The sequence below is a fragment of the Thunnus maccoyii genome, chromosome 10 (genome assembly GCF_910596095.1).
Source record: "Thunnus maccoyii chromosome 10, fThuMac1.1, whole genome shotgun sequence".
NCBI lineage: Eukaryota > Metazoa > Chordata > Actinopteri > Scombriformes > Scombridae > Thunnus > Thunnus maccoyii.
This window is the reverse complement of record NC_056542.1, coordinates 12,551,905-12,574,711: the sequence shown is the minus strand read 5'-3', so window position 1 is coordinate 12,574,711 and position 22,807 is coordinate 12,551,905. Positions and strand designations below refer to the sequence as shown.

The 22,807-nt window shown below is 37.2% G+C and overlaps 2 protein-coding genes and 1 long non-coding RNA gene across 5 annotated transcripts; 1 reads left to right on the top strand and 2 right to left on the bottom strand.

Annotated features, from left to right (window-relative positions):
- The first annotated feature begins 679 nt into the window (after positions 1-679).
- On the top strand, positions 680-5,387 carry tomm40 (translocase of outer mitochondrial membrane 40 homolog (yeast)). Of its 2 annotated transcripts, none has more exons than XM_042424077.1 (9): positions 680-782; positions 1,406-1,635; positions 1,827-1,987; positions 2,616-2,717; positions 2,818-2,923; positions 4,088-4,210; positions 4,452-4,528; positions 4,653-4,755; positions 4,877-5,387. In XM_042424077.1, the coding sequence occupies exons 2-9, from the start codon at positions 1,425-1,427 to the stop codon at positions 5,014-5,016; spliced, it is 1,023 nt and encodes a 340-aa protein (XP_042280011.1). In that variant the 5' UTR covers positions 680-782; positions 1,406-1,424; the 3' UTR covers positions 5,017-5,387. The 2 variants fall into 2 exon arrangements, with proteins under 2 accessions (XP_042280011.1, XP_042280012.1); XM_042424078.1 differs by lacking the exon at positions 680-782 and adding an exon at positions 826-1,275.
- Positions 5,388-6,389: 1,002 nt separating this feature from the next.
- Positions 6,390-8,993, bottom strand: LOC121906154. Of its 2 annotated transcripts, none has more exons than XR_006098552.1 (4): positions 8,953-8,993; positions 7,602-7,820; positions 7,089-7,250; positions 6,390-6,922 (listed from the first exon to the last, which is right to left on the bottom strand). It is a non-coding gene; the product is annotated as an uncharacterized LOC121906154 (long non-coding RNA). The 2 variants fall into 2 exon arrangements; XR_006098551.1 differs by lacking the exon at positions 8,953-8,993 and adding an exon at positions 8,545-8,936.
- Positions 8,994-13,567: 4,574 nt separating this feature from the next.
- On the bottom strand, positions 13,568-22,499 carry LOC121906038 (meprin A subunit beta-like). The gene is made up of 15 exons (XM_042424697.1): positions 22,490-22,499; positions 22,160-22,172; positions 22,008-22,046; positions 21,791-21,816; positions 21,610-21,694; positions 21,170-21,287; positions 19,735-19,913; positions 18,964-19,182; positions 17,035-17,184; positions 15,565-15,795; positions 14,936-15,388; positions 14,636-14,809; positions 14,378-14,483; positions 14,239-14,283; positions 13,568-13,907 (listed from the first exon to the last, which is right to left on the bottom strand). The coding sequence occupies exons 3-15, from the start codon at positions 22,021-22,023 to the stop codon at positions 13,829-13,831; spliced, it is 1,881 nt and encodes a 626-aa protein (XP_042280631.1). The 5' UTR covers positions 22,024-22,046; positions 22,160-22,172; positions 22,490-22,499; the 3' UTR covers positions 13,568-13,828.
- Between the last annotated feature and the right edge of the window lie 308 nt (positions 22,500-22,807).

The following is a 22,807-nucleotide window of genomic DNA, read 5'->3' as shown; positions in this document are numbered from 1 at the left end:
CTGAAACCACAAAACTTACATTAGATGTAATATTGCAAATCAGTATTCTAACTAGAGCTGCAACAATTAATCAATTAGTTACCTACTATTACATTAATGGCCATCTATTTTGATATTTGACTAATCGTTTGAGTCATTTTTTAAGAAAACGTCCATCTGATTCAAGCTTCTAAAATGTGAATATTTTCTGGTTTCTTCGGTTTTCTATGATCATGCACTGAATATCTTTGGGCTGTGGACAAAACCAGGAACTCGAAGACGTCACCTTGGGCTCGACATTTTTCACCATTTTCTGAACCAAACAACTAATTGAGAAAAATAATCGACAGATTAATCGATAACAGAAATAATCGTTAGTGGCTACCCTAATTCAAACCATTAGCTACACACGGTTGGCAATATCCTTGTACATCAGGAAACAAGTCTCATCTCAAAAATGGAAAAGGTCACCAAAAGCAAATGCATGTTCTTGTTATTTTAAAGGAGCTATAGCGTTACAGGCGTAATTTAAAATGTGCGGATACACTCCAGCCCCATAACAGGAGTACCCTTGGAATGTCATTCAGTAGGAGATTGAATGAAGCGAATGTTAAGCGAATGAACCCCGCGGTACGTCATCAGGAGCGGGCTGTAATTTCAGCCAATGGGGGTTAGAACAAGATGTTGATTAGCCAATCAATGGGTGTGTGACGGCAAGTGGGCGTGCACATGTCAAGTACGGTCACGGACGTTGTCGTGAACTTTTGCCGGTGTTGAACTACCCCTGGACCCATTCCGTCAGCGTGAGTAGCTAAACTATGAAATTTTACGGGTAGCTTTTATAAGAAGAGGACCGTCGACAGTATCGATGCGCTCCCCATCGTATTCTGAATTACTGTGATTTCCAAATGAACGCGGACAGATCTCGTGGTCGTCTCCACATGGCTACCTAGCAAGCTAGCTAACCAACCAAGGCTGCTAGCTTGCATTAGCTTCATAGGTTAAATAACGATACTGTTAGCGAATAGTTTTGCCGGCTGCTGGCTTATCTCCAAACGTGACCTCTGTAGCAAACCACAACCTTGCAGCTCGGTGTCACTTGTGGTTATCTAGATTTCTAAACCACTGTAATATCGTTGTTATGTCGAGAGACTGGCTAAACTGGGCCTTATAGATGCAACCAACCTGCTGGACGGCCAGGACAGTAACCAGGTTAATGGTAGCCTAATGCATGCAAGTGTGCTAACGTTTTAGGAGCTAGCTGTGCCCTAGTGCATTGAATTACTCTTGAGAAAAGTAGGTAATTGTTTATTTCAAATCTGGCATGTAAATGTGTGTTTGACTCAAAGCATTTAAGCGATTATCGCAGCAGCAGTGTGATTATTCATTTGATTAATCGGCTATTCACTGTCTACCTCTTTTCTAGTCTGTTAAACACTCAGAGTATGGGCAGTGTGTTGGCTGCCGCCTCCCCCAGTCCGGCACCAGCCGCAGCTGGAGGTGGTCAAGGGGTCCCAGGGTTGGTGTCCGTCCCTCCAGGGTTCACCATGCCCCCAGTGTCTTCCGTCCCTCCAGCATCTGACCAGCAGACAGCAGATGCGGATTCCTCACTCCCAAACCCAGGCACATATGAAGAGTGTCACCGCAAATGTAAAGGTAAATCAGCTGGTTTATGTGAGTTGTGCATCAAGAAAATTATGACAGACCTATTTTATGCTTCACATTTGTTCAACTTAAAGTAATAATTATGGTATAATAATAACAATCATTATTGTCATACTGGCACAAGCTTATATAACTGAGTGAACAAGCTATATAAGATTTGTTTTGCCCTTTTTCTCTTTTAGAGGTGTTCCCTCTGCAGATGGAAGGGGTGCGGTTAGTGGTCAACAAGGGCCTGAGTAACCACTTTCAGGTCAGCCATACGGTTACCCTCAGTACCCTGGCTGATTCTGGTTATCGATTTGGTGCCACCTACGTAGGCAGTAAACAGACTGGACCAACAGAGGTAATAATGAGCACCATTTCAACAAAATGATGTCGACATTTTGCATAACTTTGCTTTTTAAATCTGGTCATAATAGAGGTCTGAGCGTTGTCTGTTGTATTTTTTTAGTTGCTTCTTTGCTCCTTAAGTAAGGCACAACTCCCTCTAATTGCATGGCCAACTGGTGTCAAGGTTTAATCACACATTTGACACAAGCAATGGATAAATACAACCCAACAACATTTTAAAGTGATAATCAGCAAGCTACACAGTCTGAGGCTCTATAGAGCTGCAACAATTAGTCGATTAGTTGCCAACAAAAGTAATCACCAACTATTTTGATAATCGATTAATTGCCTTGAGTAATTTTTTAAGAAAAAAAATTCCAAATTCTCACTCCAGCTTCTCAGATGTGAATATTTTCTGGTTTCTTTAGTCTTCTATGACAGTAAACTGAATATCTTTGGGTTGTGGACTGTTGGTCAGGACAAAACAACACAGATCAATTGATAATGAAAATAATTGTTAGTTGCAGCCCTACTCTATATCATTGCTTTTTTCTGCCTTTTGAAACAGATAAGATGGCAGGGATTTAAATGTCATTTATGGGACTTGAAAGCTGACAATAATGTTTTTTTGCTCCCCTTAGTCATTCCCAGTCATGGTCGGAGATATGGACAATACTGGCAGTCTGAATGCCCAGATCATCCACCAGCTTACGACGGCTGTGCGCTCCAAAATAGCCATCCAGGTATAAAGACTTGTAGAGGGGACAGACTTTGCATTTTAGTGTCTTTTTTTTGGCATGTTGTGAGTTGTTCATTTTCTTCTTTCTTTTTTGTGTGTTGCAGACTCAGCAGCATAAGTTTGTGAATTGGCAGTGTGACATGGAGTACCGTGGTGAAAACTTCACCTCCGCTGTGACACTCGGAAACCCAGACATACTTGTTGGATCTGGTATGATTATTTTTACAAATCTGTAGCTTTGGGTATTTGACAGTTTTCAACACTTGGTTTCTATAGACATATTTCTGTCGGTACCAAAAGTATTGAGGTTCAATACCTATATATAGCATACTGTAGTGGTGACAGATGCAGCGCTATATTTGACATCAACATCAAGAAGAAGCAACATGAGAAGCTGGACATAAAAAAAAGATGAGGAAAGTGAAAACGAGTGTTCCAGCAGCTTGAAGTGGTCCAAGGTGTCTGCTACAAGGATAGACTGTAAAAAAAAAAATAATGGACGTGGCCACCGTGATGTCACCCATTGGTTTGTGGACTCCTATTTTGAAGCCTTGAGTTTGCATTTGACTGTCACCATCTTGGATTTTTGGAGCCAGGAGTGACCATATTTGGACGAGAGGTTGGAGCTGACCCTAATGCTAGCATTAGCTGCTAGCTTGGCTAGCATGATGCGCATACAGTCTATCGTTGACTGTGATAATGCTAATGCTAATTTTCCCCAGTGAAAAATATGCTTAAAACCATTAAAACAAAATGCACTTACCGGAAAAACTGAAAATCTGACTCCTTAGAGGGTTTTTTAGTACAACCAAACACTGAACAAGATTTTTTTTTAGGTGACCAAAATGTTATAATTAACTTTAATGAACTGCAAAAACACTGAAATAATGACGGCTACGTCTATACTCTGTACACTGTGAATCTGGGGTTATGCCGTGGTTACGTTACCTACCTACCTTATGTACCTAACCAACGTTGTTGCCGTGGTAGCGACTTGTTAATCACAAGGTGGCCATGTCCTAAAGCATACCCTGCTTTATCGTCTATTTTTACTCTAACTGGGACCATAATTTACAAAATGAACATAATGCTGTATGTAAGACTTGAAATTAGTGATTGAGACCATAAATTCATTAGGACTGTTTACTGAGGTAATAAATAAAGTGAGGAGTAGGGTCATTTTCTCAGGCTTCTTTTTGAAGCCACTGGATTCACCCCCTGATGGCCATTACAGAGAATTAGGTTTAAGTCACTTCCGCATTGTCTTCACTTTTCAGACTGGGAGGTACCTGCTTGGCTAGAAGACCTTAGGGATGGGAACACATCCATACTACAAACATATATAATGGAAGCTTTTTTACTGTTTTCCTACAGGCATTTTGGTGGCCCACTATCTCCAGTCTATCACACCATCGCTGGCTCTGGGTGGTGAGCTAGTATACCACAAGAGACCAGGGGAGGAAGGAACTGTCACCTCCCTCTTGGGCAGGTACACAGGTAATATACACTCTGTGCTTTTTGAACTGTACAATGCAAGACTACGTGATGCTTCATTTCATATTTTACATCTTACAGTATTTAATATTTAACCACCAATTTCCAAAAATAATCAGTCATTGTTGACGTTGTTTCATGAACTTTTCTATAATTTGACCAGGATTTAGATGAAATTGTGAATAATTCTAGCACAATGTTATGTTATCTGTGTGATAAATGTTAAAATTGTTTTTCTCCTCAGGTGACAACTATGTAGCTACATTGACTTTGGGAGGAGCAGGAGCCCATGCTACATACTATCACAAAGCCAATGATCAGGTATCTAACATTGATGTATTGCTGTGTTTTGGTAATAGATTATCTCCCAAAATAGCTCAAATGCAGCATTTTGGTACATATTCTGGATTTTATATATCAGCTTAACTTCTGCCTTCTAATACAGTTGCAGGTAGGAGTTGAATTTGAAGCCAGCACAAGGATGCAAGACACCACAACATCTTTTGGTTACCAGCTGGATGTTCCCAAAGCTAACTTGCTCTTTAAAGGTAAATAATATGAATACACCTACAACCAGACAAGTGACAATTTAAATGGACCGCAATGAACGAATGCTGAGTTCTTCTATAAAACAAACCTTTCTTCTTTTCCTCCTTTTTCTTTCCACAGGTACGGTTGACAGTAATTGGGTGGTTGGGGCAACCCTTGAAAAGAAGCTGTTGCCATTGCCTCTCACACTGGCCCTAGGGGCTTTCCTCAACCACCGCAAGAACAAGTTCCAGTGTGGCTTCAGTGTCACCATTGGCTAGAAGAGCTGGAGCTGCCTGGAGCCAGCTCGCAGGCCACAGCTTGGACCGGCACACAGACACACAGGAACCTGGACTGAGTTTTAGAAATTGGATTCAGAGACTCTCTTACAACTGTGATTTCTGGGACATACAGAGAGACAAAGACAAATACCAAGGAGCCAGGACTGGCCAAGCCATGCCTACATTCTGTAGCACAAATGTCTTTCCTTTATGGTGTATTGGAATATACCCAGAGGCTAGAGAGATGTATATCAGAAGGCATCAGGTGATGCATGAGAACATGTGATGTTAAAATCAAAAGTAAGTGGTTAGACATAATATATGGTGATCATGTATGATGGATTGAAATAAATGTGATTACGTTTTGTACAGCTGGATGTTGTAATTGTTTATAGAAGAACTGGACGCAGTGCACAAGACACGACTTAATCTATGAAATATAATGAAGTCCAATGTAACAGGCATGCAACAAGTGTTACATTTGTGAAGCTTAAAATGGCCAGTCTTTGTAGACACTGCCAGAATGATTCTGATTCAACTCTGGTCATTTCTTTCCACCCAGCACACAAAATAACACACCTTACAGTTTAATGCAACCCACTAAAATACCACAAGTTTAAAGCTGCTTCAATCAATACTTTTTTTTTTTTTTACCAACAATGGATCAAATGTAAAGTATAAAATGAAATGGGTCATGCAGTGAACCCACAGGTAACTGTGAGATCCTGTGGTTTCCCTCAGTTCTGCAGAGCGTTTCAGCATCTTCCAACTCATTGTTTTGGTTTGCGGGTCTGCAGCTGTACTGTTTTGGTTCACTGTTACTGCTCCTGTCATTTCCAGATGCTGGAATGGAGCTGGTGAACATAGTGCACACTGAATACAACACAACTGTTTCCTCACAAGTATATCAACTTAAAATGTGATCAAATTGTCAGTGTTGTATTTACAGCTTTCTAGTGCCCCCAAGTGGCACAAAAACGTAACACCCACATGACAGTTTTTTCCAACCTCCCATCTGATGAGTAAGTATTTTCAATATACTTCCTGTAAAAACAAAACAAAAAAAAAGAATACCTGAGCAACTGAAATGTTCGGGTTCCCTCTGGCAGCCATTAGCCAGCCAGCTGTCTGTTCATCTTGCCTCAGGACATGGTGTGGAGGAAACAGTCATGTTTCCCCCTTGCTCCAAGTGGCTACTTTTGGCTCTCCACTACAGACTGTGCTGACTGTGATTTTTGCCAGCATGAGACTCATTTTTTGACCAAGGGTCACTGCTCATCACCCCGCTAAGTATTTTTTTGCTGTTTTTGCATAGTTCTTGTACACTTGTTAATTATTGTTACATTGATAGTGAACAAACATGAAAACCACATGTTAGTGTGAAAAATATTTATTTGAAAGCTTCTAAAAATGTCATAATACAAAATTCAACAAAATAGTAGACCCCCTTTTAAAGATGTAACCTCAAAATTAATCCAAATATTCTTCTAATAAGCATAGTCTGACCACCACAGAACAAAACCATGTTCTTGCAGGGATTTTCTTCAATTCTCAAGTACTCTATCCTTGTCAACCAAGAACCATTGTGCAGGGACAGCTATGAAATTCCACATCATACTACTAACTTTATGTATATGTGTCCCTGAAATAGCAGTCCAATACCCATGGTAACTATATAAATTATATAACCAGTGTAATATATAACCAATGACACAAAAATCATACAGGCGGACATTACCAGTGATCTGTCACGAGTCCTTTTCATATTCAAACTCTCTGAGCCAGATGTTGAGGTGGTCTGACTGACTCCAACTGTGGTAGTAGTATAACTGGAGACACTGTATGTGACACTTTTTGCTGGGGTTCATCCTCTTGGTCTCCAGCAAGGCTGAGTCTCCCCCCAGACCTCAGTTCATGTCATTAAATAATATCAAAAGTCAAAAAAATGGCAACAATTTTGTTTAATCAACAACAACAACAACCACTTTACCTGCAACAGATAAGTATGTCAGTATAATTATCACTAAGAGGACAGATTCTCCCGTTTGGGTTACATAACTTTGAAAGCTTACCACGTTCATGCTTGCCACTGGGTAGACTGGTGTGGTCAGAGCTGGGACCCCCGACAACCTATGTTACCCTTTCCCAGCTTATGCTACTCGTTGAACAGCGATTCATTTGACACATGGTCTCATCAGAAAAGCGGCAGTGCATCTAAAATCCAATCGTTGAGTCTGCAGAAGTAAATGAAGAAAACAGATATGAGGAACGTTAAATGAACTGAATAAATTCAAAACATGAAAGCTTGTCTTTAGTATGTTAATGTTAATGCCGCAATTTAAGCACATGTTGTCTAAGTACTGTTGTTTTAAAAATATTGTCCACTACACTAACCTACTATACCAAAGTAGGGCACAAGTTGTCAGAATGCCAGCCCCAATGAAAACCAGTTAAAAAAGAGACTGACTTTGAGAATGCCAAGTAATCTTTGGATAACAGGACATGATATTCGGATCTTTCTCTAATCTGAAAAATGGTGGAGGCTTAAAGTTGTGTATCATTCCCCTTAGTCTCCAATCACTTACTGCATTTGTAGAGACGGTTCAGCTCCAGAACATCACTGGGACTCATGCCCAGGTTTTGACCAATAACATCCATGAATTTTGGGTCTTTGGGGATAATTGTTGACCCATTGCCATTACTGAATGCATATTTGCTGTGGTGCATCACGGACCAGTAGTCATATGGGACTCCCTGGGTTCGGCTTTGTTCTTTGCTAAATTTTACAAAATTCCCCTCCTTACCTAAATGAGACACATTAAAAGCAACCATTAATTACATTATTCACAAATTTATGGAAGACCTCAAGAAAACTAATCATTAAAACAAAACAAAACAAAACAAAACAAAAACAATCCACCAATAAACATATAAAGTTTCCAAAATAGCAGGAGTTTCAGTTCCAGTCTTGAAAGTTCAAGGGTGTGCGCTCACATTCAGCAGTTTTTGCATGATTTGCCAAAACAATATCTCAAAATACAGAATACAAGAAGTATTGGTGTGAAAATCCATGTGCATTCATCACTAAACAAGGACTAATAAATAGTGTGCACTCTGTTTAACCATCATGGCCTGCAGTTTATCCTCACATATAAATGATGCATTAACAATTGTTTAGGACTTGTACAGTGCAGTGTATACACTGCTCGATGGGCTGATTGTCACTCTGATCAAGCTTTATAATTACTTTCTCTTAGAGCATTTTGACTGAGTGCTATTTTTTCCCTTACAATTTAGTGTGCATGGATTGCACAGTTTATTAATCTGTGCAAACTCATTGCTATACCAAGTGCTGGTTTATCAATCTGTGTGCACAGACTTCTATGTCTTTTTTTTTGTCCAACTGTGTGACCACTGTGGGGCTCCACACCAGATTGCCTTGTTAATAATAGGAGTTGAAAAATTGAAAATAAATGGAGAGTGAATGAGGAACCAACTGGTAAAATAAAATTTAAGGAATAGCTTGACCTTTGGGAAATCTTTCTGGTGAAGAGTAAGATGAGAAGATCAATACCACTTTCATATCTATCTGTTAAATAATGTAGCTGGAGCCAGCACCCTGTTAGCTTAGCTTAGCATAAACAGTGGAAATGGGAACAGCTAGTCTGGCTCTGTCCAAGGGTAACAAAATCTGCCTACCAGCACCTTTAAAGGCCACTAATTAACACATATCTTGTCCGTTTAATCTGGTAAAACTATTTCTCGGCTCTGAGCAGTTGCCAGGCAACCAGTGGAGATAGTCCCAGCTGAAAACTATTCTAGCACATAACCCTAAAATTGCCATTTTTACACTGAACTTTTTGTACAGATTAAATAAAAGAGATATAATGTGTTAATTAATGAGATTTAGAGGTGCTGGTAGGCAGATTTAGTTACCTTCAGACAAAGCCAGGCTAGCTGTTTCTTCTTGTTTCCAGTCATTGTGCTAAACTAAGCTAACCGGCTGCTGACTGTAGCCTTATATTGAGCAGACAGGTATGAGAAAATGGTATCAGTCTCTTCTAATTCTGTGTGATGTCTCAAAATTTTGAACTTTTGTGTTGTTAAATTTAATATTTGGGAATTTAACCAATTATGTCCCTTAAAATGTATAATGAAACTGATTTACAATTGTAATTGTAGATAATAAATCAGTTTTGAATTTATCTATCAAGTATTGTATTTAGTCCTTAATAAATGGTTTCAAAATTTGATGAATTGATTTATTAGCTCTGATAATTCAGTTTTCACTTTTCTTTTAATTAAATAGTTATTAGTTTATAAATGGATATGCTGTGTTTATTGATGGATTAATTGTTTCATTTGCAGCCCTCTTGGGTTTGTAAATTAAGTAATATATTTAAGTATGATACCATTAGAACATGAAATTATTTTATTCTTAAACATATAAAATGAGAAACAACATGATATAAGACTTTGCACCTCTTAGGCATGGTATCGCATCACTTGATTCTATATGTTGCTTAAAATAAACATTTGAGTAAAATGTACAGTAGATACAGAAAGTACTCAGAGATTGTTGTAGATTTAATTTTAAATAGATAAACGCGCCATTTTCCTCATCAGTCTACACTCAATAACCCATAGTGACAAAGTGAAAACCTACTTTTACAAATGTTTGCAAACTTATCTGAATACTTTTGCAATTTTCAGTTTTAGATATTTAATAAATTTGCAAAAAATTCTAAAAATGTGTTTTCAATTGATGGGAAAAAATGCCATTTTTATCCATTTTAAAACAAAATCTACAACACAAAGTGAAAGGATCTGAATACACTGTACATTTAAAACCTCAAGTCACATGCATACACTTGACACTCACAATTCTATTGTATTTCAGCTGGTTCTTAATCGAATCTAATGATTTAATTTGTTTAATTAATTAAACTATTGCTAATTAAACCTTATCTGGTCTTAGAGATTCAAGATCAGTTGCACACATTATGCTGTATTCACTTTCTGCTTCAGTGTCATTGATATTAAACTTAACTGATTTATATAGAATATTTTCATATATTGTTGAAGAAAGAGTATTATATATTTCATCAGATTTTTCCTTATTTTAAATACTTGTAAAAGTCAGTTTATTCCTGAGTGTAACAAAAAATACACAATAATTTTACAGAAAGTGCAACAATAAAGTAATCCTTACTGAGCTTTTGGGGAATGCTGATGAAACTGCCAAGTTCACTGTAAGGAAAATGAAGGTATTCATCCTCATGTGTGTCTTGGGCCAGATTGAATTTGTACAACAGAGATTTGATGAAGGTACATGGAAGTAAGTAATCACGGATAGGTACAGTTTATTATAACTTAAATAGATTTTTACAAAATGAAGACACTATAATTTCCAGCAAATAGTTGGACATTTGGACATAAATGTCTGTATCTTTACCTTCTGCCAGTTGGATGAGTTTGGAAGCTCTGAGATAAATGACACTTAGAGGAGAGTTTTAAGGACAAAATACATCTCAGAACAAAACAGGTTTTCAAAAACTCTTAACCGGTTTAAACAACATTCTTATAATTTTTGCTGCCTCTCATAACCACTTTGGTTCAAGTGTACTTGAAGAGAAATCTATTGCCTCATGCTTTGTCAATTTAATCTCTTTTATTAGATTTATGTGAAATGTAGACAATTAATTTTGGGAAAATGTCTTATCATTAGTATTATGCAATTTATACATAAACACTATTATCCACAATGAAAAAATAGCAATGTGTAGTGCTGAGTGACAATTTCTCACCCATTCCCCTGTCATATAATATACTTATTGTACTGCAAACCAGGTGATATTTAGCACATACAAGAGTAAAGTTACTCCAGAAAACGACAGAGACATGGTGGCAGTTTGTCAAGCTTTCGTTTTTTACTTTAAAGTAATCATCAGGAGCAGACAGAGGTGGCAGGTGATTGCTTAGTTGCATCAATTAGGCTGATGATGACAAAGGTCTTAAGTGTTTGTGAGATGCAACAACAACAACATCATGTTCACAGCATCATGTAAACAACTTCAGTTCTTTGGAGGCTTTTAAACTGCTGTTCAAGGATGGTTTATATGTGCTTATAGCAAATGTTGCTTTAAGCATACTTGCAATTCTTTCCATTCCTTCCATTCCTTCCATATGAAGCAGGTTTAAAAAAATCCCCAAAATTAACTCTGGTTACGTACCTTCCAGCTGAACATAATCATTCTCTTGGCAGCCAAAAAACCTGTTGTTTTTTCAGTATAACAAGCATGTACTGTATTTAATTAAATTCTTTAAAATGACCACACAGCTAAGGAGGTTGGATTTGTTTTGGGTACAGTATGTAACTGTTGTTTCATCATCATCATCACACCTTAAATAATTACACCTAACTACAATATACATCACACATCATCTTCAAAGAGCTGACAGTATCGCATACACACAACAACACAACAGTTAGAGCTGCAGCAGGAGAAACAGAGACGTGAATCTCCAGTTTGCCACAGATATTTTAAAGAAATCATTTTGCTCTCTGTCACTGCAGTTTTTTGCTTTAACCAGCACCAGGCTGAAACTCTGTATTGCAGGTTGATGTTTATCATAAATGCCATCTTTATCATGGGGGATCATGACCACACCCAACACAAGATTATCAGACAACTCATCTAAATACTTTATTTTCACCGGAGCATAAACCTTTTTGATTTAAGTAACAGCATAGCATTTCCTCTGATGTCACATGCAGGACAACCTTTGTATTTTGTATGTTTATTGTCTCTCCATTTTATCATCAATCCAATTTGTTTTCTACCCTGTAATGAGATGTGCAGCTTCACAAGGCAGCAAGCATGGCTATTGATTTTTTTGTCAATTACAGTTTTGGTAACTGTGATACCAAGTTCATATTTTAAGGGATGCTGTGACCTTTATTGTTACGCTAGGACCTACTGACAAAGGTGTGATGGAAGATTTCATCCCCTGGAAGGTGGAAGTTAGTCATTTGAGTGGCTGAGTGATCAAGTGTATTTAGTAATGTATTTTGTACCTTTGGAAGTTGTTGAGATCCTTCAAAATGCTACTGCCACCTCAAACAGAGCTCTTTGTTATTCCAAATAGAAAGACTTTGAGTGCTGGTACTGACTGAAGTGACAATCCAATTGGCTGTAATATTGGTGTCATTTATAGATTTCTTCACAGCCTGTACATAAAGGACCTGGAAACTTATACACTCCTTTTTTGGCTGCCATCTTAGCTTGTCATGTTTTGATAGATGGCAGCCACAGGGGAGACATATTCTGGCCTTGGAGCTTATGCAACTCTTTCACAGAACTAGGTCACAATATTCAGTATTGTTCTGACTAACCAGTTTGTTTCATTTCACATTCCGCTCTCTACGTGTTGAGAATATTTCCATTTTGGAGAACAAATTGTCACACACTCTCATAACAGTATGTTACATAAATGATAGTCTATGGACTTGATATATTGAATATTATGACTTCTTACCAAAATATTAACATGCAGGGCCTAACTGACGACCCAGTCGCAAACAACTACAAAATAAAGCTTGAATGAAAACGGCTGATTATTTAATAGCAGATTATTTATGCTTTACCAATGACATTACTTGTACCCAGTTAAAAGGAGCACATAAAGCAGGGAAGTGCATGGCAGAAAACACAAAGAGGTTATAATGAAATGGTCATCCAACACTCGTGACAGGTCCGAATGATATGACAACAAGATGGACTCGTGTAATTTTCCAAGAGGCATTTAGACATTTTATGAAGGTAAACATCATCATCTTTTGAAAGGTATATCAAGCAATAAACATTGAAAACTGATGTGTACAAGCATAATGTGAGATATTGTCCGCTAAAGTGAGAGCATCTGTTGTATGTTAACAGAAATGTCTAGGACCGTAGCTGACATTTCCTGTGAAATGTCAGCTACGGTGTGGCTTTGGTGGCTAGTGTACAAGTATAAACCAAGTATTATAGTTCCTCCTCCCTTTTTGAGATTTTGTATATCTACAAGACCCTTGTGTAAAACAGGAAACCACACATTTTTTGTTTTGAAGCTTTGTTTTTTATTTTCAACAGAATCCACCATTAAAAAAAATCAGAATAAAGGACCCAAATAATATTTCTGTGTCTGTGGGTGGTTTAATTACACCAGGTTACATAAGAATCAACTGACAAGGATCCATGATGTTGAAAGTACACTGTGGCTCAGCCTTTTGGGTTTGCTCACAATACACAAATACACAGTTGGTTCACAATATAGTCTTACAAGGTTATGTCTGTACAGTAGCAACATCAAACTCAGAACTGGGTGGCTTGCTCATAATTCAAAGATTCAAGAGTCAGGGCTAAGTGCACCCATAATCAATGAACTAAAAAATCAATGGACTTGTTAAAAAAAGTTAAAAAAGTAAAACTGTATATCTGTGACATTTTAACAGGATTACAGTATTTAAAGATGCAATACATATATTTATTATCATTTGAGAATTTGTTAAGCTGTTTTATTTATTTCAGACCCCATACGGTTGACACAAAAACTGTGTGTGAATGATTAATTTGTTTCAAAGAAATATGATATTGTATGAAATCCCACAAAATAGTGAAAACATTTTCAAGAATAGATAATCAAAATGCTGCCCAAAACATGCTCCCACCACCAAACCATATTGCATTCTTTGATTCTCACATGTTATTGCACTTAATATTCAGCATCCTCTGTGCAGGGACAAGTCTGACTTTTCCAGCCTGAATTATCAACGTGCCAAAAGCATCAGAGCTGGCAGGAGGGTGAGGACTGGGGAGGACACCATAGCAGGAGAGAAGCCAAAAATGCTGCAACAGGAAGAAAGGAATGCATTAAAAAATAAATGATAAAATGATACACAGAGGATCTTTGACTCATCTCTCAAGGTTCTATCACACCTGGCTGTACAGCCTGTCCCGGTTTATTGGTGGAGATTTTTGTAAAATAAAATAATAGTTTGCTGTGCCTTATAACCTTACATGTCAGTGCCTTTGTTATGTGTCTGACCATGTGTAGACTGTTGAAGCTAGCATAGCAGTGTCAAACATCAATCAGTCAGCATTAAAATGAAGCTCTTTTTAGAACTAACAATCAAGGTGTATCGAAGTGTAAAATGTGAGAAGGAATGAATCTGAATACCTGGGATCTCTTGTTTCAGGATTTGGAGGTGTGGTGGTTGCGATCCTGTTAAAAGCATAACGTCATTTGAAAGGAATATAAGTAACATTTCTGCATCTTTCATTGAGTTTTGATATAGTTTTATAAAACAATGTCTTACTGTGGAGAGCATGGGCCATCATCTTGCTCTTTGCGAAGATGTCTTAACTTCACCGATCCCACTTCAGGACATGGTAGAGCACTTCCATTAATGAGAGGAGTGAGATCTAAAAAAAGAAGGCTTCAATTATAGAGCAAAGCTTCCACACAAGTGTAAAGTGATTAAAATGTTTCAAACATGCTTATATTTGGTGTAAAATTCCAACCAGAACAGTTACAAAATCAAGTTTAGCAGTGAAAATAGTCTTTGTTGGCCTGCCTTGGAAGCTGAAGACGAAAATGGCACTCCCTCCCTTGAGGAAGTCTCTGTATTGAATGTCTTCCAAAGATGCAAAGTAGTGTCTGCCAATCAGTTTGCTTGCATAGACAGTCTCATTATTCTCATCTACAAATTGGGTGCCATTCTTACGGGGATCGTCCCAGACATAGGTTCCTGTTTACAGAGAGCATATTAAACATTAAAAGTAAATAACTACAGAGGAAATACTGCTGAAGTGGTGACTCAATCGTTTTCATTAGTGAATTATTTGAGGGATGTCTTTGTGTGGTTAAAACTCACCATTGTAATTGGTGGCGCTTGGGTCACTGGTGATACTTGTTTGCTTTGACATCTGCAGCTGGATGTTGGGGTTCTGATCTCGGATCTGGAAAGTCACTTGCCTATGTGGGCAGGGCCACTCCAGCTCATCATCATATTTACCAGACAACAGTTGCACAAACACTCCGAAAAATGTCTCGTACAGTATTGCCCCTACCCGGTAAGCATACCCCCCTCTGGAGTACTGCCGTGGGCTGTATATAGTGGTTCCATAATCAATAGTGTTCAAAAGCTTCTCAAAATCATCAATCTGCAAGGTAACGTGTGGACATTCGATCTCGGACAGATTGATGTCATCGATTGAGAAGCCGCCTACAGAGCTTCCTGCTCCTTTCCGAACCACAAACTCCACCTGGAAGTGCTTGGTGGCATCCAGGGAAACATGTTGGAGCTGCCAATGAGATGTTGGTGGACCTGGAGGGAGGATTTTGTGATGACCACATGGCATTACTTAAATATTAATGGGTGCACTTTTAGATATAGCTTAAATGCAAATTGCAACCAAGGCAAAAGGTAAAACACTGCTCATGGTTCATCTTAAATACAATTTAGAATTGAAGATATCAGATAATCATACAGGCGGACATTACCAGTGATCTGTCCCATGAGGCGGACCTTTCCTGTGAAGTCATGTTCATCTTGAAACTCTCTGATCCAGATGTTAAGTTCGTCTGACTCGTTCCCGTTGTGATAGTAGTAGAATTGGAGACACTGGATGTGACAGTCCCGGCTGGGTCTCATCCTCTTGGTCTGCAGCGTAGCTGAGTCTCCCTCCTTACCTAATGTTGTGCTAGCATGCATGAAGTAACCTTCATCTTGACCTAGAATGTTGTCAAAAATGAATGTGTTATGGTGGTTCTTCAATTGTGATATCTATATAAAAAGTACCCACTGTATAATTCAAGTACACGGTATATCAGCAAAATTTCTATTAAGACTTTTCTCAAAGCCATTTGTCCCACTAAAATGATAAGTTAAACCTCTTTTTGGTAAATTTAGTCTAAACATGGAGATACAACTTTTGTTTCAATCATTTTCTTGTTCTGTTTGGGGCCTGTAGCAGCAAATAATGTAATGACTATTGTTAATATAATAACTGCCAATAATGTAATTATATTTCCATTGAGTGTGTATGTCTGTGTGTGTGTGTCATCAGGTTTTTGAGCAGCTATTTGAGAGAGGCAACAGTAAGGGTAAGTGTCATGAAAGCCTCACACTTTATAGCCAATAAATAAAACTTAAATAAAGTGATATAAGTATATTATTACAGTTATTACATTTTTTATGATTTTTTTTAAAACCCAGCTAATAAAGTAATAACCAGCCAATAATGTAATAACCTATTACATTATGTGCAAAAGTTATTACATTATTGGTTTAGAAATTTTAATACATTACGGGTAAGTTATTACATTATTGACTTTTATTACATTAAGAGTGGAAATATTATTACGATATTGGAAGTTATTACATTAATGGTAGTTACTACATTTTTGGCTGCAACAGGGCCTTTTATACCTTTATTTCATAGCTGACAGACATTTGAGAGTTGATGGGTACTGACATGCAACAAAAGGTCTCCAACTATATGCAAACTTTGTTTCATTAAATATTTTGCAATAAACACATGCAATGGTTTAAAGGATAAGTTTGGGTTTTTTCAAGTCTGTCTTAATATACTGCTAATGGCCCATATGTACGTGGAAATGGGCCATGGTTACTTTAACAATTCCCTCTCTCCATACTGGCCCTGAAACTATTCCCCCAATACAGGGACACTGTAAGAGATGAGGGACAAAATCTACAGCCTCATTTTAGCTTCAGCTGAACTTTGGAATGCATTTTTGCACAGAATGAGGACTGTGAACTTTGTCCCACATTCCCTACAGTGTAGTTGCATTCAGAGAAAATAGTGTTAGGCCCAGTGTGGAGAGTAGGAATTGTTACAATGACCAAGACCAATTTCCATGTACATACTGACACGTATTCAGACAGTCTGAACCCTGAATCTATTCTTTAAGGTGAAAAATTAGATCTTTCAGGCCATTTTGAAATTTTACCATGTTCACTGCCACCGGTGTGGTCAGACATAGGACCACTGGCAATGTGTGTTGCCATCTCCCATTCAATGTCACTTCGTGAACAGCGATCCATTTGACACATGGTCCCATTGGTAAATCCACAGTACATCTTAAATGCAATGGTGGAGTCTGTAGAGGTGAATGAAGAGCACAGGATTGAGGAATATTGACTGACTCGGAGATATCAAATCAAAGCAAGAAAGGTTCTCAGTTTATTGAAGTCTATAGAGGATAAATCAGTAAATGGTGTATAATACAGATCCTTTAACTGTTCTCTACTACAGCTTATCCATCTCAGCCTGCAAGTGTGTGTGCTATGCAAGTGAAAATTAGAGTGTTGTGAATGTGACAAATTGGCCAGATTGGCAAAATACACGCAGGCTGTTCGCTAAGCCCCAACGCTAACAAATTTGTTATTGAGTCTTATATGTCCTCTCTGTCTTTATAATTAGCAAAGAGCAGTTTACAAAACATTCAGGCAGCAGCTTCTCATTTTTAGACTGTGCTGTTCGTCGCTTTCACTTGTTAAAATGTGAAAGCGACATTTTAACAGGTCTTGTAAGGTCTTGTAAGCTATTAATTAGGGACAGTCTTGAAATTCAGAAATTAATTCTGTGCAGTGACCAATCAAAATGTTCCTGTTTGGAACAGGCCGATTGCTTATTATTTCTCGAGAACCACATATATATGTATCAATTGACAACCATATCAGTTAAAACGACAAGGATTTAATAAATTAAATGGTTTTAATCCAGACAGAGACTTCACCAGTGAGACTAAACTGAGGTTGAGCTGTAGAAACAGTTTACGGCCTTCCATTGATTCTGCTGCCAATGGAACATGTCTGCGCTCCTATTGGCTAGCTTTACTGCCTCTGTCTCTGTTTTTTTTTCCTGTGTGCACTTGTTCTTCTCTCTCAGGCAGCTTAACTGAGTGGGGCGCATTTGTCCTGCTCAGTAAGTCAGAGCCCAGAAGCCCCACCCCGCTGTGATGTGACGGTGTTTATATCAAACAGCCCCTGCCTCACTCAGACACAGAGCTGAGCAGCTCACTGTTCACTTGTTTATTCAAGTTTACTAAACGTGTCGCTTGTCCAAATAAATTCACACTGAACACTGTACTTCCTTTGGTCCTCAGCAGCACACCCGCCAAGTATGATGTCGACTCAGAGCCCAGAAGCCCAGCCCTGCTTTGATGTGATAGTGTTTATATCAAACAGCCTCCGCTGCACTCAGACACAGAGCTGAGCAGCTCATTGTTTGCTTGTTTATTCAAAGCTTATTAATATTAAATGTGTCGCGTGTCCAAAGTGCACCAAAAGAGTGTCTGTCTTCACAGTAAATCACCAGTTGAGAGCCTGTCACTCACTTGTTCGTTCGTACTCAGTTCGCTCAGATCTTTTTCTCCTGTTTGTTAAAAATGAGTCGGGAAACCCACAACAAAGCCTAACTTTTAACATTATCAAATGAAGAGAGATGTCATCCGCTCTGATAACGGCGTGCAGTAGCAGAGCCCAGAAGCCCCACCCCACTGCTGCAGAGAGGAGCAGCTGATTGCTTGTTTATTCAGAGTTTAAGTTTATTAATATTAATTGTGCCACTTGTCCAAATTGCACCAAATTCAACACTGCACTGCCTTTGTTCCCCAGTAATGCACCCGCCAAGTGTGGAGTTGATCAGATGAACGGTTCAAGAGATATGCGAAGGAGGCTGCAGTTTGCATCCCATCTCCTACCAACAGTCAACGTTGGTTTCTGTTAACCATAATGTTTCCCTGATTATGACTATGTAATAATGGCAATAATTACTTTTCTGTGGATGATGGCACATTATGCTCACACAGATTTTAGTCATTTGAAACAAACAATCTTACAAATGGGTTCAGTCCCCTTAAAATCCAGGTACTTACTGCATCTGTAGAGGAGATTCAGCTCCCGAACATCACTGGAACTCACTTCCAGTCTCTGACCAATCACATTCTGGAATTTTGGGTCCTTGGTGATAATTGTAGACCCATTGCCATTACTGAAAGAATCTGCTCCATAGTGCATCACTGACCAGTAGTCATATGGGACTCCGTGGGTGGTGCTGTCTTCTGCGCTTGCTTTTCTAAAATTTCTCTCAAATCCTAGACACTCATTAAAGCAACCATCAGTTACAATATACTGTATTGAAAAACATCAAGATCAACATAGATGCTTAAAACTTAATTCACTTATTATTGATTAGACAGCAAATTGTAAGTTAACCCCTCAACAAAAAAGATAAAATTTAAAAAATGAAAGAAATTATTCATGTCTACATTGATCTCTGCAGTGTTGAAAGTTTAAATGACAAGCCAAATAATATTAAAAAAATTAATTTAATTGATTAATTTAATTTTAATTTATTTACAATTTCAACTCTAAATTGACTAATTCTCTTAAAAATTATGTATTTTTATTGTTTCATTAGGCATTTATTAAGGATTATTTCAACATAATTTGATAAATTAATTCATTAATTTGTAAATACTTTTGATTATGCTTCTTTTACTTTACTAAGCCATGAGTTGATTATACTTTCATGTATTTATTGTTGGAGTCATTTATTCATTTACTTCTCCTTCCAGGTCCTTCATACACCTCAACATAATACATACAAAATAACAGGCAAATTATTAAAAAAGTATCAATGAAACCTTCTATGATGTTCTCAGGTACAATCGTCACGTAATCATCTCTGTCATATCTGGACTGTTCATGGAAGAAGCCAAGAGCATGAAGAAACTCATGTTCAGCAATGGAAAGGGTGTCACAGTAGTGGCCGATGGAGAGGACCTGTCCGTTTGGTAGTACTCGCCCAATATATGAATAACATCTAAAATGGAAAAGGCACTCATAAATATTAAACATTTATTACATTTATTAAATTGATATAGGTCTGATACTGAATAAATTAATACATTCATTTTAGCACTACAGGACCGACATGCTTTTAAATTTGGAAGAGTTAAAGGAAATGTTCACAATGTTTCAAGTCTGTCTTAAAACAACATTCAGGTGTCCATATGAACATCAAGAGGTTTTACTGTAATCACACCTCATGTGCATACTGACCATTAAAAGGTCCTTTAATGCGCTTTCAATGTAAGTAATGGGGGACAAAATCCACAGTTCTTGTTTTGTGCAAAAATGTATTTAAACATTTATCTTAAGTTACAATAAGGCTTCAGCAGTCTGAGTAAGTTAAATCAAGTGGATATCTTCAAAAGTTACAGTAGTTTTAGTATGAAATTCCCTCTCCCCTGTTGAGCTGCAGCGGAAGGATAGGTACAAAAAGAAGGAATTTTGCACTAAAAAGGCTGAAACTTTAGAAGATATCCACTTGATTTGATTAATTTTGATAGCTTAAGCCTCATATTACTTGGATAAACTTCTGAATATATTTTTGAACTAAACAAGGACTGTGGATTTTGCCCTCATTTCTTACATTTAAAGTGCATTATAAGAAGAAATTTTTAATGGCCAGTATGAACAGGAGGAATAATAATAGCAAGCGAAACCTGTTTCAGTGTTCATATAGGGACCTAACTATTGTTTTAAAATAGATTTCGATTGGTAGTTGTTGATCATACTGGAAAACAACACATCCCTCAATGAGAAACAAGTAAGTGCATTACTCACTGGGATAGGCAGTTGACATTTGACTAAGAATTCTGCATTTTATGTTAAAATATCATCCATCCAAGTGTTATTTTTCTATTACAATAAATTATTTTACTTATTAATTAGTGTGTCAATTATATAAACCTGTTTATTCTATAAAATGGCTTCCCAAAGTCCAAAGATGACATATTATCACTTGTAAATTGTCCCTTGCAAATGTTCACATATGATATTTTTGTTAGATAAATTGTGATTAATTGATTATCAAAATGGTTGAGGGTTAAATTTAGTTTATTATCTGAATGATTAATTGACTGCTATTTAAAAAGCTGTATTCAAATCAGCATTTCAAATAGTATATATAATTATTTAGTAAAACCAGAGAGGAAATTTACTTCACAACTAACAGCATGCGAAAAGTGTAGGACAATATATGTACAAATATATGAAAAGAAATACAATACATACCCATCATCTTTTTGGACAGAAATGTAATACTCCTCAGAGTCCCTTGGTTTGAAGTCAATGCATGACTTCAGCCTGAACTGGTCCAAGGCTTTTAGAACGACTCCTTTAGCATTCATCTCTTCCATTGTTTATGTGAGTTGTTTTATAGAGAAAAACAAAGAAATGTTAGACAATGTAAATGCAATAGATAAATGAGGTATTCTTGTGTACATTATGCTAAGTTGTGAAGGTTGGCGTGTTTGTTTTGCACAGTTGATGGCATGAAAGTACGTTGACTTTAAAGGACAATTTTTCAAGCTCCATGTCCCAGCTGACTGACACTTATTGAACTGTACTGCCTGCCGTACAATCACATAATGTATTCACTAAAGAGCCTATAGGTTTACTCCTCACTAACAGCTACCAAATTCTGGCTATTATGCAGGCAAAATAATAATTACCAAGGCTTTGGTCCAAAACATATGGAACTGGGGATGGCCATAATGCGTCCACATTATTAATGGAACTCCTTTGTGTTCCCTGTGGCTAAGATGAATAAGAAATGGTGAACTGGAACATAAAATCCATGCATACAGACATGTTTAACATTTTGATAATTTACCTACAAAATGGTTAACTCACCATCAGAATGTCATCATGCAACAAATCTAAGAAAAAGCATAAAGTCAGTTTTTTTTTTTAAAAACAAAGAAATCAATAATTAGAAGAGTAGACAGCGAATGTTCCTTTGAAGCCATATGTTGACAAAACCACTAGTGGTGAGATTGTTTTGTCTAACTGGTGTTTCAAAGGTCAAGAATGAACTTTGAATCTCAAATATGAAGATGTTTAACTTTACCCTTGTTTGCTTCCATAATGTTCTTGTCCTGTCCAATTTCTACAAAAACACACAAGATGTTGCCTTTTAAATCACAGTATACTTAAATAATAATAATCAAGTTCAATTAAATTTATGAAATAAAATGAATAATAATAAACTATACAACTTACCCACTATCTCTGGCTGTAAAATCATATTTGATCATATCAGTATATGTAATCATGTAATTTTCAAACACAGTACACAACATGAGATATCAGAAAAAACACGATCCTACAAACTTACTACAATAATGGTACTATAAATAAAATCTACTCAAATTTGAGGTCTTCAAATTAGGAATTAATACTTTATTAAATAATTCAGTTTCTAATTAAACTGTTGATTCAAGCAGTATTTGGAAAGTCAATTTGACTTTCATTCTCCTTTAAAATAGTTAATTCTAAATGTAGCATGAATACATAATTTTACAGAAAGTACAGCAATAAATGAACTCTTACTGGTTTCAGGGTGAACACTGTTGCCAAATTCACCACAAGGAAAATATATCCCTTCATCGTCACAGTCTGTCATGCGCCACACTTAAATTGTACAAAAGAGATTATATATATATAAAAAAAACATGAGAAGACATTCAAAGATATTTATGATGTTACTGAAATGCATACTTAAATTTTTCATTTAATTTAATTTGAATTTAATTTTATTAAATTTGCCTTTAAAGAGGATATAAAATGTCAATTCTTGTTTACCTTCTGCCTGCCTGATTGTCTGTTCCTCAAGTGAACATGAGAAGCTTTGGCTGTGTCAGGACAGTT

Coding starts and splice junctions, on each gene's coding strand:
- tomm40 (XM_042424077.1), top strand. CDS start 1,425: ATGGGCAGTGTGTTGGCTGCCGCCTCCCCCAGTCCGGCACCAGCCGCA. Junction 1,636..1,826: donor GTGTCACCGCAAATGTAAAG/GTAAATCAGCTG, acceptor TTTCTCTTTTAG/AGGTGTTCCCTCTGCAGATG. Junction 4,756..4,876: donor AGCTAACTTGCTCTTTAAAG/GTAAATAATATG, acceptor TTCTTTCCACAG/GTACGGTTGACAGTAATTGG.
- LOC121906038 (XM_042424697.1), bottom strand. Junction 21,695..21,790: donor TGCATGATGACATTCTGATG/GTGAGTTAACCA, acceptor TATTCATCTTAG/CCACAGGGAACACAAAGGAG. Junction 21,288..21,609: donor TGTTTTGGACCAAAGCCTTG/GTAATTATTATT, acceptor AAACAATGGAAG/AGATGAATGCTAAAGGAGTC.